We start from the raw sequence: 18,948 nt of genomic DNA, 5'->3' as shown, positions 1-18,948 counted from the left end.
GCGGGAAGAGTAGTGACGTGAAAGCTCTGTGAGATCGAACATTGACAAGACACCAACCAGTGATTTCTTTACAGCCAGTTTATAATAACAGAGAAGTCTGTACTTATACAGATATTGTATGGGAACCAAACCGTTCCTTTTGAAACGACCAGTTGTTGCGTGGCAATAAGGGAGGCGGTCCAGAATTCGTACGAATCTTTTTCGCAGACTAAATAACCTATCCAGACTCGTACTTGTTGTGGTACCCCGTACCAAAAGGCAGTAATTGAAGTGTGCATGGATGAGTGCATAGTAAAGCATCATGACAGTTGCCCTTGACATATAACTGCGATATTTGAATAAAAAGCAAAAAGCACGAGATGCATTGGTGTGTACATGACCTATGTGCAACGTCCAAGAAAGGTTCGAGGTAAAGGTCACTCCAAGAATTCTAACGCTATCAACAATGCTGATGACTGAGTTACTGAGCAATAGATTAACTGTGGATGTCACAGGTTTATTTTTAGCGGAAAAGAAAATGGCTTTGGTCTTATTGGCATTAATTCTCGTTGTATTGTTGACTCTATGAGATGAAGATTGTGTACTCATCTTCCTATGTCTCCTAACCATTTAGCCCTCTTGTTATCCATATCTTGCAGATGTCTGTCCTTGAGTCAACAACTGAGACATGTTCTTAATTCTCATGGCATTAATTCTCCAGCGATTTACATCGGCCCATGACTTGATTTTCTGAAGTACATGGTTATCGACTGCAATTAGTGTGTCAGTGTGGGAGCCGGAAAAAAGAAGGCTTGGCGTCATCAACGTAAATGATAAAGTCAGCCTCCTTAGTTATAGAGACAATATCATTTATGTAAATCGAAAAAAAAAGGAGTGGCCCCAGAAGACTTCCTTGCGGCACACCACTTCGAATTTTGCTAATGCTGGAGGAATAGCCATCAGCAACGACGTTCTGATGACGACAACACAGATAGGAAGCGAACAACGAGAGTGCGATACCGCGAACACCGTAACCAGCGAGTTTTTGCAGAAGTACAGCGTTGGAAATCGAGTCGAAGGCCTTGCTAAAGTCAATTAACACGCCTAAGGTTTAGTAGCTTATTCTCAATGTTTTTCAGGATGATTTCTTTCTGCGTTAAGACAGCGAGTTCATGGAGCTATTCTTCCGAAAGCCGAATTGGCGTTCAGAGAGCAAGCTAGTTTTCAAAGCATAAGCCACGAGCCTCTTGTGTATTATATGTTCAAAACCCTTGGAAAAGACAGGTAATACTGATATTGGTCGGTAATTAGAACGGAAGGTCGCGTCACCACTTTTATGTACCATGAGGACCCTGGCGCACTGCATGCCCTCAGGAAAGGATCCTGTTAGCAAACAAAGATTGAAGATATGCACTAGACAATGTGTGATAATGCCCATTATCGGTTTAAAGGTTTAATCGGTTTGCATGTCCTAGACATCCAACACTTTACTGTTCTTATAAGCACCATAAAACTATGGTAAACTTCTACCTCAACAGTTGGAGAGAGGAACAGTCAGTTAGCCCTGACCTCAGTTAAATTCTCACAAGCCAAATGAATGTCGTGTGCACAGCGATACTGATCAGATGAATGGACTAGGTATTCATTAAAAGCGTTTGCCATATAGCCTGAATTACAAGCACAATATTTGTCACGAAGGAATATCAGAAATGTTAGCGGGCAGTTTGACTCATTGCAGACGTACATATTAATTGCAGAAACACATCCTCGTCACCGTTACAAACGTTTTCGTTTCCCACTACACTTAGCAAACATGCCGCAACTATTGGTATTTTAGTATATGTTCCATCCAGTACGCCAATAGAAACTGAGAAATGCCCAAGTCGTGTCGGGTGGGGTACGGCCACGGCTACGGCATTTGCGCTGTTCATGCATACAAAATAGCTGAAAAAGTAGATTTGCAATCCGGTCTATATATTGTCGTATGTTAATCCGATAGGAACATCGATGGGACGTATATTAGACGTCTCAATGCCTCACAAGCACGTCCATTAGATGTGACAAATGTCCAACTGTTACATCCAGAGGACATCCATTTATTCAGTTATGAATGAGCTTCCGACGATCCATAGTACATCCATTCTACGTTAGCTGGACATATCCGGATGTCTACTAGACATCCAAAATATCCACGGTGTACCATCCTCTGGAGGTCCATTAGACGTTAGTGGTTTACTGGGTACGAGCAGGTACCCCTTTGTATATTTCTTTCATAGACTATATCTCCACCCTTGCCACAAACTTCTCCAAAATGTGAGCTAGACACAGAACAGGTTTTCACAACTGACGTCATAAACCAATTATCTATGTTGTGCGCCCTGCGTAGTACTGCAGCAAGCTGGAGAAAATACCTCGATACAATATTCCGCTCGCTTCGCAAACCTACCTTGCTCCAGACTCGGACCTGCTCAGGTGCACGATAAAACGTAACTTGTGTGTGTTGTATCTGTAAAAGAAAAAGAAACATGAGCGACGTAGAGGCTAATTTAGTAATACATGGTGCCATGCATGGTGCCGAATATAGACGGCATTTTGGGCCTGTTGGCGCGGAATCAAAACAACAAAAAACGCTGGTAATTACGACGTATATAGCGAGAGAGAGACACACACAGTGAAGCGCTAGAATCCAGAAGTAAAACCATGGTCAACGGCAGGATCGCCGCCACCTGTCCGAAACCCAAATTAGGCGCATCACCCCATATAGCACAATGCACTGAAAGTCGAGTGCAATGGTGGTAGACGGTATGTGTCTTATCAATGTTCTTTACTAAAGTCTGTTCAATAAGGCCTTCCATATACCGGTCCACCGCGTTGCACTCGACTTTCAGGACGTTCTGCGGCTTGAGACTGCACTCTTCAAACGAAAGGAGGAGGGGATGATATCTAACATCGGCTTGCCGTCGTTTTGTCATACGCGAGCGGACAATGATCACATTGGCATGGAATATTGCTTTCAACATAAAAAACTAGAGGTCCACTGGAGGAACAGTGGAGGTCCTATTCCGACCCAAAAATCGAGAATGGATATTTTTGGGACTTCCTCAGGATCGCAAAATGAGGAAGAAACCCTGATCCCCTGGATATCTCACGTTTGTAAACGGAACGTTTCCAGATATCCCTGAGGGACTGGAACGTCAGATACAGTATATCCGCAGGATATCCTTTGGACATATCTGGTTTACTGGGCATATCCGCGCGCTCCTCGCAGAGTGGAAGGATTTCGTCCGGAAAAATTTGTGGCATATCAGTTTCTCGGCGGGAAGAACAGTTTCCAGCGAAAAAAAGTATGGGGGTTCGGGGAATTTCATAGTCCCTTTAAGGGACAATTTATTATGAACCTAATACACAAGCGGTTCTCAAAATACACTTATTTGATGGCTACACTAAAGGACCATATACGCCACGCAAAACACAGGCAATATATACACACTAGGCAACTATATAACTATGGATACTATGTGTTGTACAGTTGTGCAGTGGGGCCCTCTACTTCTTTTGTCTTGGATACGGGCTCCCAGACGTGAGACGTGTTGTCTTTCTCTCATGCACTTGAAAAAGTATGATGGCACGAGCCCGTCGCTCTCGTGTGTAACGCACCATGATCTGGGAATAAACGTGTTCAATCTGCTTGTATCCGAGCCTTCAGAGTTATAACATGGTGTCAGAACGTCCTATCACCTGCGCCAATTCCTGGTAATTCCAAATGGCTTCATTTTTCCAGCAAATTCCACCATTTGAAGCGACGTCAACACCTTGTCAAGCATGGCCCGACTGGAGGCTCAGATACGAAATCTACGAAAAGGCGTGCAAGTACGACGTAGAGTCAGACAAAACTCGCATTGCGTTCGTTCTTCATGTGGGCGGAAAAGAGGTCACCCAACTCTATCAAACGTTGAAGTTCCCTCCGCTAAAGGATGGTCAGAGCAGGACGCTAGCCCAGATTTTGAGCACCTTCAACGAGCACTTTAAGAAGTTCGAAAATGTAATGCACGCCTCGTTTGTGTTCCATAATTTACGTCAACCGCCTGCAGAAACCAGTTTTTGGTTCGTGTTAAACCCCGAGCGGACGCTTGCAACTTCGGAGACGCCTACCAAGGAAATGTCAAAGATCGTCTTATTCTCGGCATTAGCAGTCCCCATCATACTTTCGAATGGGGATAGAGGCTCCCTCTTGTCCGCATTGACTTCGCCTTGGGCCTATCAGGAATGGTGTCATGACATCACCCGGTGGTCGCTTCTGTATGCTGTTGACCCAACACTATTATTTGAAATGCCAGGCGGTTTCCCTCGCCTCTTTACATCTCTCGTACGTCGTTTACGACTTAGCGTCGCATTCATCCCTGCACTCCGGTATAGGCTGGGCCACAGCAACACGGCGCTGTGTACAACTTGTGGTGTCCCGGCAGCAATCCGACACATTTTAGAAGACTACAGCCAGTACGTATGCGAGCGACGGGCCTTTAAATGTCAACTTGAAATGCTCGATATAGAGGCCATCCAACATCTGCAAAGTTCTCGGCCCATGGAGTAACCCTGGACATCAGTGCCGTGCACTTGGCGCTTTTCTTTCCTTTCTGAGGGCCACCGGCCTCCTTCACGAACTGTAGGGATTTCCTTCCCTCGTCATCCTCTCATATGAACCTCTTTGGAATGGGGTAGGGTCCTGCACTCAACGCAGGGAAACATCCCACATCATCATCATCCATTCATCTATGTTGTTGTTGTTCGGCATTAGCGACAATGCTCTTCGCGAAAGACTACTTCGAGACCCAGCTATGAACTTGGACACCGTCATTCAGCAGTGTGTGTCGGCGGACCTCTCCAAGCATCACGCGCTCGACGTGAGTCCTGAGTCACAGTCGATGGAAGTTATACAGCGTCCCGTTACGGCTTCGGAACCCAGGCTTCGTTCAACAGTCTGAATTTGAGAACAAGCGACCTTGCACTAGATGTGGTCAGCATCATGCCCCCAGAAGCTGCCCGGCGTTTGGAAATCAGTGTCGAAGGTGCGGAATATGGAATCATTTTGCCAACGTCTGTAGAGTGCCTCCCACAAGACGGCTCAGTCGCAGCCCTCAACCTCCACGTCAAGTTCAGCAGCTGGATCTTCAGGTCTGTGAAGGCTGTTTGACCACCTCAAGAGACATTGTATCACTCGACGTACTAACTGTGAACAGCATCTGTGAATACAGCTGGACGGAGCTGGTTAATGTGCAAGGACGTAACATACTGTTTAAGTTAGACTCTGGCTCACAAGTGAACGTTCTACCTAAGAAAGAGCTGTGCCACCTGCAACAATACTCTCTTAGACCATCTTCTGCAAACTTGGTCACCTACTCTGGTACAAGACTCCCCATTGTAGGGGAGGTAACTGCGAAGTGCACTGCCAGAAATGACACGCATGAGGTGACGTTTGTTGTAGTAGAGCTGTGTGCTAGCCCTGTCTTGGGGATAGAAGCACGCAAAAGGTTTTGACTAATCCAAAGACTAAACTACCTGAATAGACCTTGCGCGTCTGCAACAACTCAGCGAGACCCCTACGAATTATTAAAGTGTTACTCTGATGTGTTCGAAGGAACTGGACGTCTCCCGGGGGAGCACCGCACCATGTTGCACGAGAATGCTGATCCTTCAATTTCACCTGCTCTGAAGATACCAATTGTGTTGGAGGACCAGTTCAAACGTGAACTACAACGATTGTTGGATCAAAAGGTCATTACTAAAGTGATTGAACCAACAGACTGGTGCAGTCCTATTGTCATCATTATTAAGGCAGACGGCATTCTTAAGAACCTGCATGGACCCTCGTAATCTCAACAAAGCAATCAAACGGCCGCATTACCGGATACCAACGCAGGATGAACTGTTTGTGCGGTTACATGGAAAGTCGGTGTTCACAATATTGGGGGGGGGGGGGGAGGATATGTTTATTGCGAAAAAAAAGAAGCAGGTAAAAAGGAAAGGTCAGCAAGGCAGAAGTCGACTTGCACACTGTTGGATGCGTCTCATGCCTTTCATCATCACCAGTTAGATGAAGAGAGCTCCAAGCTTTGCACTTTTGCCACCCCGTATGGCCGGTTTCGGTTTTTAGTCATGCCCTATGGAGTCAGTTGTGCACCTGAAGAGTTTCAACGAACAATGGATGAGCTTTTCCAGCCCTTATCTTACCCTTATACCCTTATATACCCTTACCCTATACCCTTATATATATATACCTGATATACCCTTACTTTGACGACCTCCTTGTCGCTTCTGGTAACCTTGACGACCATTACAAGCAACTGGCAAGGGTATTCGAAATAGCACAAAAGCACAACTTGAAGTTCAACAGAAGTAAGCTTCAGCTTGTGCCTCCTATGGTTACTTACCTCGGTCATGTGATTACCCCAGAGGGAATTAGACGTGACCCCATCAAAGTCAAGGCTATATCCGAGTTCCCGACACCGACAAGCAAAAGTCAGTTGCAGAGATTTTTGGGCATGGTTTACATACCTTTCAAAGTTTGGCCCAAATCTATCACGTCCGTCGTAGTCATCAACTACGTCAACTACTAAAGGAATCCATTGTGTGGCTTTGGGACGACTCTTGTCAGACCAGCTTTGAAGACCTCAAACAACACCTCATCTCCTCTCCTGTACCGTCATTTTTTGGCTATTCGAAGCCTGTTGTGCTGTCAGTCGATGCCAGCTCGCAGGGTTGGGCGCCGTTCTCCTCCAAGACAACCGCCCGGTTGCTTATGCTTCAGCTGCCCTCATCGAGAGTCAGTGCCGTTTTTCTCAGATTGAGAAAGAACTACTTGCTGTTGTGTTTGGTGCAGAACATTTTCATTATTTTGTGTATGGTGGATCAACTGTGGTGCAAACAGATCACAAACCACTCCTGGGGCTACTAAACAAGTCGTATGACTCAATGTCACAGAGGCTACAACGGCTAGCACTTCGGTTGCAGAAGTACGTACCTCGGAAGGACTTGGTTATTGCGGACACTCTGTCACGGGTACCACTCCGGTCTGTTACAATCACAACCGCGGAGCAAACTCCCAAACAAGCAACTCTTGCTCTGTTGGTAACGGCATCGTCCGGTGTTCTTGACATGATTCGCCGTGCTACAATAGGAAATGAGCATTTGCAGACTATTATAGCTTACTGCTGCATATGCGGAAGACTGTGAACCGCGGCACTGGGTAATTTACACAGACTCCAAAGCAGCTCTCCTGTGCATTAAAAACATGGGCATCCGCGGTTCCCTTGCCTCAGTGGTGATAGACATCCTGTGCGCCCTGAAGTCCCTACAAGATCGCTCCCACTACGTTGCCTTTCAGTGGGTTCCAGGGCATTGCGGAATAACTGGGAACCACGAGGCCGACGCTGCCGCTGCACACCAACAACGGCCTTCTATGCCCATTCTCTCGAGAGGAGACAGAAGATCCCTCCTCAGGCATTTGTCCGATTCCTGGTCTACCCTACAGTGGCAACACGACATTCCAACTATGTCCTCTTTGGGGAATGTAGACCCAACGCTGTCATATCGACTGCCTGCAAAGCTTCCTCGTCCTCTGAAGTCACTCATCCACAGGCTACGTCTGAATGTGGCCTTCACTCCATCCTATCGATACCAGCTAGGCTGTGAGGCTAGCCCTATGTGCAACGAGTGTGGCGTACTTGCCAACGTTGAGCACATACTCCTCCGCTGCCGGACCTATGTCAACGAGAGGCGTACACTGCAGTCGCAGCTTGCCACCCTTGGCTGCCGCCCCTTCAACTTGTCGACCATCTTCGGCCCTTGGGACACCGCGGCCGACTCCAGGGTGGCCTTACGTCACGCGGTACGTTGTTGTTGCTGCAATGGCTGGCCTCTTAGTCGGCGCCACTTGAGTCGAGAGCTTCAGCCTTATTGGGATTGTCAAGATGACCTTCACTTTGAACACGGTCTCCTATGCAGGGGAATGCGACTTGTCATCCCGAACAAGTGCCGAGGATACGCCTTGGGTAAACTACATGTGGGGCATCGCGGAATGACAGCATGTAAGAGCCGTGCCCGAGAGTCCTTGTATTGGCCGAATATGACACAAAACATTGAGCAGATGATCCGTAAGTGCAACACCTGCCAGCGCTTCCAGCGAGCAAACAGCGAAGAGCCCCCGTTAAAATACCTCTTCCAAGTCTTCCCTGGCAAAAGCTCGGCATCGATTTCTTTCACTTCAGTGGCCAAACATATCTTCATTTCTCAAAGTATGCAGAGATCCAGCTCATGAACACTACCACTAGCCATGCGGTTGTTAAAGCGCTCAAGAAAATTTATGCACGGTTTGGGATTCCCTTTGAGGTCGTTACAGACAATGGCCCTCCTTTTGATTCTGAGGCCTTTGCACAATTCAACAAGGATTGGGATGTCGTCCAGACTACATCATCACCATGCTACCCCAGATCAAACGGCCAGGTGGAACGGTGTGTACAGACCGTCAAAAACACTCTTCGGAAAGCAATTGAAGATGGTCAGGATGTCGACCTCGCGATATGAACTACCGAGCCACGCCATCCAATCACTTGTCAGCACCTTCTGAAATGTTGATGGGAAGGAAAATCAGGACCTTGGTTCCCACATATCCAGCACTTTTAAAACCAGCACTTCATGGCAAAACCACTTCCTCCGACAGGAGAAGTAGAGGGGAGTAGGAGAAGAAGACAGCAAATGACTTGGTAGGATAGAGGATAGCTTGCGGTGATAGGAGTGTACGGCGGCATGAAACTGTGGGGGTGACGCAGCCGATGGAGACACTGTGTCATAGCCATGCGCAACAAGATCCCGTGCGAGGCGGCCCACGCGGTAGAGCAACGAAACTTGAGTTGGCGACGGCTCGCTATTTAAAGGGACTCTGACCAGAAGTTCGACAAATCTTTCGTTTGCATCTAATACGAAGGTATAATATGCCTCCAAGCCACATGCGAAATATTTTGGCTGTGCGCGGCGGCAAAGTTTGCCAAACGGCGAGCTGAAAACTGGCTTTGCTTTTCCTCCTCAACTCGCGCAATCGGGACCGAAATCTAGCCTCTTTGTAGTGGACATCCGCCAATTTCTGTGTGCGTGACGAAAGCACGCAGTCCACGTTTCATTGGGCGCCCGGAACGGAAGTTATGTTGTTAGTGAGTTTGTGAGAGCGCCGGCATCCGTGGGAAAGCGATCTTCAATATGGACGTCGAAGGAAGAAATGCCGAGACTTCGAGCCCGGAACTTCTTTCTGACCTTTCTGCGATCGAGAAGAAAATTCTGCGTGCTGAACAGCTCGGTAGGCTTTCGAAACGTCGCCGATGCCGCGAATGCGAGACGAAGTTAGAGCTCTACGAACATCGGTCACAGATGGAGCAAACAGCATGAGTCGCCTGTCTTCTGCAGGTATGCGATGAGCTTTTTAACGCACACTGTGATCGAACACGTAAACGTTCTCTGAAATTTCGTGTTCTGATATTTAATGCGCACTTGCTGTTCATGGTGCCGGTGTGGCTGGTGTGTCATAATGCCGAAGGAGATCGAATGCTTGTGCTGCCAGGAGCTCGAAAACACTGCCGAATGACTGCAGTATGAGTGCATTACAACCCACGAAGATTTTCAACTTCTATGCTTCAATATGACTGTCCTGAAGGTCGCATATTGAACTCCGTGGGCAGCGCGAACCTATGAGCGACTATATTCACAAGTAAGTCACATGTGTCCTTGTCGAACGATGTTAAAATTTGGGCGCCCAAAACTGGTTTGGTCCTGCATTAAAGTCGTTAAAAACTCCAGTACAGGGCGCAGCACATAAAAAGACTATACAGCACACAACTCTGAACTGGAGAAAACTAATAGAGGCAAATTTGTAATTGTCAGTGTGCTGTGTCCTGAGTCACGTTTTTATGCATTGCCCTGTGCATAAGGTTTTAGCGTCGGTTTTTAGCGATATTGAGTGTTCCTGATTGTCGATTCAGTGAAAAGTAAAACAATGTTGGTTTCTAAAAGAACACACTATGTGTAGTAATGTACAGGGTGTGGGCAGGTAAACTGCAGTTGCTCTCAGGTACATGTAGAAATAACACTGCACACACGCTGTACTGTAACCGGTTACCTATTTGCCTAAACTATATTTTATATACATCTGTGTAGACGATGCAGATACACTGCGTATCGCCAGTTTGCAAGGTGAGTATGGCACAAGCTTGGGAAAAACAAGAGCATGGTCATCCCAGCCTGTGCAGTGAAGAGGGTCTGGCAAGCCTTTCCCACAGAAAATGCCACAGGCTCCAAGTACCCAAGATCCTAAATGGAGGTACCTCTTCGCACAGCTCGTCTATCACATTTAAAATAATTCAGCATCTGTATTTGGGATGATTTATAGCTCTCAGGATGATGCATGGTTCATGAGTTCAATATGTTGTGTTGAAACACAACACTAGTCCTTTTTAATGAGTCTTGCAGAACGATAGATGAGCACTCCTTTCGTGACATTGTGTACCATTGCTACAGTGAACAATTTCTTGAGCAAGACTGATGAACGAACGAAAAACAGTCTGTCTTCCAAATATGTATGTTCCTTGTAACTTCCGTATTTGTTAAGTGACCCATGTTGATGTCCCCCCTCATGTAATGCCTGCGAGGGCCTTTGAGATATATTCATAAATAAATAAATATCAAAACCGGAAACGGATGTAACACCTATCCTCTCTTTGTGTTGATGATGATGATTGGAGTTTTAATGGCGCATTGACAACACAGGTCATAACCTCTCTTTGTGTGAATGATACATAAACATTCTCAGAAGATTTGTACATAGTCACACTTTGCCACATTTTGCCTAGTTCCACCTCTTACATCATCTCCACATCTTCAATCCCCAAAGCAGTACAAGGCTAAAGTAATCAGCTACTACATAAAAAGGAGGAGGGGGAGGAAAACAAAAGCTGGCACATCTAAAATTCGAAGAAACCCTGGTGCTTTCACGGGGCTACTCACGGCTCAGTCCTGGATCAGATCCCGATGGAAAACAGCATTTCTTAGCCTCAGTGATAGATTCCCTTGATCGCACTGACTGTGAGGCACAACTCATTGGCTTGGTGGCAAGTGGACTTGCGTCTGGTAGTACAATTTGGAATAAAGGGAGCAAGGAACATCTCTCTATGGTCTTAAGAAGGATATCAACATTACCTGTCAAGGTACAGCATTTCATGTTGCTTTCAGTAAGTACAACACTCCTCATAGCAGTTACCATTCGTGTTGGGAAAGCATGCTGAAGTTAGCTCAGGCAGTGCATCCAGAACTGTGAATCAGGTTCATAGAGAGCACCTGGTGAGAGGGACAGCAACAGTGTCCAGTAAAGACTCTCCAGGAATTTTGTGCAGGTTTGGGGGTCACACCTTTATTAGTGTTGATGGAAAGCAGGGTGTGTGAAACACTGACCTCTGGTAGATAAATTCTTGTTATTTATAACCAGGTACCCATGTTCTAGTAATCTAGAAAAAGCCTTGGCTCTCTTGGAGGAAATTGCTAATGAATCTGAGTGTCTTTTGTGGAAACAGGTTGTAACTGCCTTTCTATCCACCCTTCTTAGTTGCCCTACCAAAAGCAAATATGTAATGCTGTACACCTTATACCATATATATATATATATATATACCATACACAAAAAGTAAGTGTCGCCTAAGTAAGACATTTATGCCACTATGTTCAACCCTCTTAAATGTATCGAATACAACTGGGACTGGCGCATATACTCGTGTCGTGTCAATGGTTTCTTGGCTTCAAGCCGATCATGGTGAAGTACCTGGGCTGAAACTTGACAATACATCATTGCCAGAAGCGCGCTTTTTGGTCCTTCATTTAAGCAAATGCTCGCAGACATGCATCCTTATGTGTAACTGTTTGCTTATTTTATCGGCATGTTTTGCGCGCGAAATAGGGCACCCTGGGCTTTTTGTCTCTCTCTTTTTTTTTTTTTTTTTGGAAAACACTCGAGGTGACGTTGCACTTCACCTTCGGCAAAGCACTGTCAAGAGCCTAAGGGTACATTTATGCTGCAGCATCGCTGCTCGCTGCTCGCTGCAGCTTCAAGCACATCGCTGCTCGCATAACCGCTAGGGTGCGTTTACCCTGCAGATTGCTCAAGATGCTGCTCGCTTTCGCTATATCAGTCGCCTAGCAGCGTTCACTGTGGAAGGATGGAAACGAGGAAAAGTGGGAAGGAGGAAACCGACTTCATCACAACCAATCGCAGGTCGGATTTCAAGACGCCAGTCATCAATGATACCAGGAAGACAAACATGTTTACATTCCTAGGTGCAGCGAGCAGAGCGGCAAGCAGCGGCGAGGATAAGCGAGCAGCCAGGCTGCAGGGTAAATGCACCAACAGAAAGCTCTGTGTTTGACCTGTCATCGCCAGAAGTCAGGTAGTCCCCGGGCATGTTCAAACATGTTTGGCAGCATTGTTGTGGCGATGATCATGGCGTGCATCTTTGGCAAGCAGCGATGCTGCAGCATGAACGCGCCCACAGAGATACATGTGTTTGTTTCGTCATCGCCAAACAGCGATGTGCCATGTGCCAGCAGCGATGCTGCAGCATAAATATACCCTAAGATAACGTTAGCCCGATATTCCCATCAACATGGCGATACCCGATCATCCTTTCTTGTTTCCTTCTTCCTTTATTTATTTATTTATTTATTTATTTTTTTGTGCACACCAGGGGTGCCAAACTCATTCGCGTTCACGGGCGCATTGAGCCATGCAGGAAATACGCGGGCCGCATACGACTGCTTTGTGGTATAGCCTGCTTCTGATACGTACGCTCGAATTTCCCCCTTGTCCCCCCACTCCTTCCTGCTGTCTTCTCTCCATCTGTCCACATCTGTACGCTGCTCATAGCCACAGTCGCCTCGCGGCGCTAACACGCAATCAAAAAAAAAAAAAAAAGAAAACGTGTGCTCGAATTCATTCGGGAGATCACCAACCCTACCGGTCCGTTTCTGGTAGCTTTCAAGGCACTATACGTATTACAAATCGGCCATGGAGGGTTTGCTCAGAAATTCGGTAGGAATGTACTATAGTAAAAATCTGACGCTTAGTTTAGAGAGTCGACAGACGGCCAGACGACGACCAAAGCCAAGACGTCGACAGCAACACAGAAGCAGACAGGAAATGTCGAGCATTCAGCTTTTTATCATATATTAGAGGTTGAAGTCACTATTCATAAGTTTCTGAGCAATGCAGCACTCTTAAAAATGAACTTCACCGCATAGCATGCTCCTAGCCAGCCATCATCTCGGATGATATCGTTACCTGCCCTGGTTTGTGGAAAACGGGGGGGCGTACGCCTTTTTTGTGACAATTATGAACAGCATAAGCGTCACAAAAATGGCGTACGCCTCCCATTTTCAACAAATCAGGACAGATAGCGATATCATTCGAGATGATGGTTGGCTAGGAGCATGCTATGCGGTGAAGTTCATTTTTAAGAGTGAGGAGGAAGAAATCGTCTGATTGTGAATCGTTTTTATGTGTTGGAATCGTTTCGATCGGGCAAACGGAAAGATTCGCTGACATTGCATTTGTGAGATTCCCTCACGTTACCTGCGTATAAATAAACGACGTTAGCGCACCCTATAGTAGTAAATCAGCGCTGTTTTCAGAAACGCCCAGATCAAATAGCTCTCCTAAGGTGAAGTAATTGTATGCTTCCAATGACTTGTATGTTTGCAAAATATCAGCAGTGAACTGGCTGGGCGAAAATGTTGGGTAAAATACTATGCGACTGTGATCGGCGGCATGTTTTGTGACTGGGCTGTCCAGTTGTCGATGTGTAGCGCAAAGAAATCGTCATGCTGTATACTGTTCGTAAACAACTTTTCGTAAACAATTTGATCTTCTTCCGATGCTTATCGTTCCTTCATAGCTCTAAATTACTATAGAAGTGTGTGTTTTTTTTTTTCGCGCGGAATTATTTTTCGCGTTTTTCGCGCGCACCTCCAAAATCGCGAATTGTGTCTGTTCCTTCGTGTTCCCTAGTCTCGGGGTTTTTACATTATGCATCATCTTCACCAGCTCGCTTGCTTCCTAGCCATTTTTTCATTGCGAATTTAAGTTCCCGCGAATAACCCTGGCCATATGAGGGCGAAAATCGTTCCGCGTTCGATGCTACACCGTGACTACCTGACCCTTTCTACTCTATGCATCCTAGGGAGTTTAAAAAAGCCGCAGAATATTGTTTTATCCCATCAGACAAGATGCAAAGAAATGAATATTGATCATGCTTTTGTTACTCCTATAAACACCTTGCACTCTACATACAATATACCACGAAGCCGGAACATGCCTTTCCCCGCATTCTCAGAACAAGCTTGTATGATAGCACCACATCTCAACCGCACTGTTCAGTGCCCTGACTGATAATTAATAAGAACTGCTAAAATGAACTGGCTGACCTGCACACGGCCAGTACTATGGCCTCCTAAAGGGCCCCTAAAGGCCATTTTACAGGTCCTTTCCTCCCATCTCTGTGAGGAGAAGAAAGGAATTGACCTAGAATGCCTCAATCCACGTGAACAACGGATGTCTTAGCACGTGCCCAAATATGCCCGAGTATTGACGGCGGCACGATATGCAAGAGCAAAGCACTCCCGGAAACCTGTGTCGCGAATTTAAGTGCTCGCGAATCAATCCTCAAAGTACCATGTGTTCGAAAACGCGAAAATATTTTCTACGCGGAAAAAACCACTTCTACAGTATTCGGGTATTGTGGCAGAAGACAGCCGAGAGCGGTGTAACAGAGCAACACTGCTGATGTCGCACTTGCGGAAAGCATTCGCACGGCTTTGTTCAGTGCATTTTGCCTACACCAACTGTGCGCATGCGCCGCCTCTTGTTCGTAAACAATAAAGTACAGTGGACTAGAATGTGTGGTGCGCCGAGCGGCCAATCTAAAGCATTGCGGGCGGCCGTGCCCACGACTGAAGCCGGGCGCATGACCTTTGACACCATGCGGGTTCTCGATGAACTACGACAACGAGCTTAGTATTCACGTGTGCGGCTATTTTCGGAGTAAAGGATTTTTGAACGCAGTCTGCTTGTCTGGATATTGAACTATTTTATTTGCCGCCAAGTATTTGCGCTAAAGTCACGAGACATCTTGACGTGACGGCTGTCACGTTACCTATACACTCTTAACTCGGTACCCTTTATTGTAACTTTTAGCAATGTGTAACCTTTAATATATCCTTTGGCCCGGCGACGACAGACGAAGAAACGAGACAGCGACGACGCGTCGTCGCTGTCTCGTTTCTTCGTCTGTCGTCGCCGGGCCAAAGGATATGTACCAACCGGCCCCATACACTATGTGTCTTTAATATAGACGTAGATTTCCAAATATCGCAGAGGTTACACGTCCGATACCTCTATTTAGAGGTTAAACACAACTTGTAACGCGATACTGGAGGAGCAGTAGAGGTTACTTTAGTGTTCAACGGAAATCCAATCGTCGTAACTTATAAATGTACCGTTTGTGGGAACGTTGTAACTTCTAAAGGAATTCCGCGTTTGCATTTCCTTCGCTTGTTTTTCTTGTTTCTTTGCAAGGTAACCTGTATAAAAGGTACTGCTCAAAAGTCACTGTGTTCTCGTTCAAGCCGCACATTCAATCATTCAGTACGAGTGTGTCTGACCAGTGTGCGTTACGTTATTGTGCCTCTGCGTCTGTACGAACTGCGGATCGTGTTTAGAATTGTGAAGAGTGCACAAGGGTCAAGTGACGGAACTTTATCAGGGTATTTCTACCAGGTCCCCCAAACTCACCTCGGAAAAGCGTGCAACGAAGAAGGCCGCCACTAGATACCCCACTGTTGCCGTTCCGGATCACTTCAGCTGCTGTTTTGCCGCAAGTTTAGTGGCAAAATGTTTTTGTTGTTTCTGCGAATGAATCTAGTCTTTATATGTCCAAATAAAACGCGTATAACAACTTTCTGTGTCGTGTTTCACTTTTTGGTCCCGTTTTCAAACGTGTTGAGCGATCGGAAGGATCTAGTGCACGGCTGCGTGCATCACATAGCGGACCTGTCGTACCAGGCGCCGCAGGCGCAGTCGTCCATTTCTCCTTCGGTGACTTGGCCTGGCTTGGATTGTGCTTCAACTGGATCTTTAGCGCGCTACAATCAAACGCAAGCCAACGTCTGGTAACAATGGGGTATCTAAGGGCGGCCTCCGGCACTGCACGCAACGGGATAGGAACAAATACATGGGATATGGCGACCTTCGGGGACCTGATTTCTACGGTATGTTCACTACAAAGTTTACGTGGTTACGTTTTTGCTGGACAGTCTAGGAACACTAATCACAGCACAGTCTGTCTCTCTAACACGGTTCAACGGTTCAACACAGTGTGTACGTGTGTGTCTTACGTCCGTTATTTGCTTAGTCCTTTGTCATCGTTGTGTTTTACTTCTTCGTGTGCTTCTGATTAACCATAGCCGCGTCGCTGATGTGTCATTCTGACATATCAGAAAGGTGTAGAAATGTTTTCGGTGTACTGGAGAGGAAGTTCCAACAACGTGGGACTGCAAATAGTATGCCTCCTTGAAACTGAATGTCGTTCATCACAGCTGAAGTGTGCTTGTTGAGTGAGTGAACTGAAGTGAGTGAGCTGGAGTGTGAAGTGAGTTGTTCTTGGAGCTTTCTTTCTTCCGCTGACCTCTTTGTTTGGTCATGAAGGACAGAAAGTACGGACGTCCCCCTTTGAACACCGCCTTCTACGTTCATACATAGGTTATCAAACGTGCATTTGTTTGCTGACGACTGTTTGTATGCTAACATCAGAACTGGCATATGTTGTCGTCGTACTCAGGCAGCTCCTCCTCAATGGCTCAGCACAGTTCCATCTTTTCCTCCCAGTTAATGCATGAAGCTCTCCGTTCGTTGTTTTCGATGTCCACTTGTATTTTCTGTGTACAGTCTGTACGTCACGCATGCTTTTATTGGACTTGTTCAGAACGTACGGCTTGCCGCGCTTGACATAGAACTAAACCACGTTTACTGGCAAGAACCTGGTTGCAAACACAGAATCGGAACTGCTACAGGATTAACGGGTACTGTGTTTCAAAGAAGAATAAAACAAAAATCGTTTATTGGTGTTTTTATGGCATGCAGTAAGTACAAATACGGTTCTGCACTCAGCAATAGCTGAGCGAGTGCGTCCTCGTTTTGCGGCTTCCATACCCATGGCACGGGAAATCATACAGTGCACCTTATGTAACGATACTTCATGAAAGAATGATTGCAATACACCTCACTAGCAGCTGCCAGTGAGTAGCTCGAGACTAATATCTCAATTTTTTTCTTTTAAAATTAATCAATCAACAGCTGCCAGACAGGTCCTATTTTATGACAATTGAGGGTTGAGTTCAACTCTGCAACGCACTGTACACTGCAACGCAGTGTACTGTTTGCGAGACGGTTGTCTGAAATCTGCGAGCGCGTGTCAGACTGGTGTAGCGAACCGAGGTCGTCAGTTAGCACCGCCTTCGCCTCACTTCCGTGACTAGTAGGGCACCCTAGCGGTGACTACGCTGTCACAACGCCACCAGAAGGGAGAGATGGTCTGATAATGTCCTCCAAAACAGAGCGCACGAGGAAAAGCTTGCAGACGACGCGACATATCAGGTTCAGGTTCAGTTGTGCCTAATCCCTTTAAATCAGGGCAGATGTCTTTCGACATCACAGGTCGAAAGAAGTGACAGGGCGCTGACAAGCTGGTGCATGATGAGAGAGGCGGTACCCGAGACGGGGAGGGAGAGAGACGACACGTTCGAGAATTCTTGTTGTGTCGTCTCTCTCCCTCCCCGTCTCGGGTACCGCCTCTCTCGACATCACAGGTAAAGTAAAATAATATTAAACAAAAGGAGTGACGATGCTTTGTACGGTGACGTAGTTTCAGGTTCCCTTGCGCCTAATCCCTTTTCCCCCTAATCGCGCTTCCGGTCAAAAGATCCAACAAGTCAAGAGATTCATCGAGTCAGGAAATCCAACCGGTCACGTGACAGGCGAGTCAAGCGATCCAACCAGTCAGTGTCATACTGGTCAGGATTCTCGACAGAACAGAAAGTCTATCCCTTACCATGTTCATTGCAGAACGATTGCGCTGTACGTACAATTAAGTTAGCAAGTAATATGCCTGGTAACAGTGAAGTCTTTTCGGTGTTTTCTCTTTTCTTACCACACACGCACAAAAAAAAAGTAAGCGAGAAAATCCTAAGGTTGTGCTGTAGGTTACGGCGGCGAGTCCCCCTTTTGCCTTTGCACGTTTATGTCCATTGCCCCTAGCGCCGTAACACGCTATGCCAGAACGGATGCTTGTTACCATATATTGAGCTCAACTTACAAAGAATCGTAGGCCGCAGGGCTTAAAACTTATCATTGTCGCGTTCTTTTCATTGACCCCAACCCTTATCACGTTATTCTATTCTTTTACTGACTGTGCTGGAAAATACTGTCTCACTGTGCTTTCCAATCAACATTGACCTGTCACGTTCATTGACCTTCCAGTATACCCAAAATGCAGGGTATACTGCTGGACTCAGAGTTGTCTTTGTACTTTTGTGTCCATTGGCGCAGCCATCCCCACGTTATGTTAGAACTGAAGTTTGTTACCGATAATAATGGGCCCAGCCGCAAACTGCTTTGTCTTTGTCCTTTTTGGACGGCGGGGAAAATTAAGGGAAAACTTGATACAGAAAAACACAAAAAAAAGAAAAAAGAAGAAAAAACAGATGTTCGGGCATACCTTTCGTACCCTGAGAGAGTTCACGATGAGACGTGGGGGGGGGGGGGGGGTGATGTAGGGGTAAGGTGCGGTCAGCCTGCTCTAAAGTGGCGGCTCGGTGCACCCAGGGAATGGA

General features: G+C 46.4%; 1 protein-coding gene across 6 annotated transcripts in view; it reads right to left on the bottom strand.

Moving 5' to 3' along the window:
* Positions 1-18,948, bottom strand: part of LOC135371085 (caspase-3-like) — a 174,297-nt gene that overhangs the window by 136,321 nt on the left and 19,028 nt on the right. For 5 of the 6 annotated variants that reach the window (XM_064605084.1, XM_064605085.1, XM_064605086.1 and 2 more), the window contains exon 2: positions 2,426-2,485. In XM_064605084.1, coding sequence (XP_064461154.1) covers positions 2,426-2,485 — 60 coding nt within the window. Of the gene's footprint in view, positions 1-2,425; positions 2,488-18,948 lie in introns of all 6 variants that reach the window. The other variant, XM_064605082.1, reaches the window with a different exon arrangement.

This window comes from Ornithodoros turicata, chromosome 10, assembly GCF_037126465.1.
Source record: "Ornithodoros turicata isolate Travis chromosome 10, ASM3712646v1, whole genome shotgun sequence".
In the NCBI taxonomy this organism is placed as follows: domain Eukaryota; kingdom Metazoa; phylum Arthropoda; class Arachnida; order Ixodida; family Argasidae; genus Ornithodoros; species Ornithodoros turicata.
Note: the sequence above shows the minus strand (reverse complement) of the source record. Positions and strands in the feature narration are given on the sequence as shown.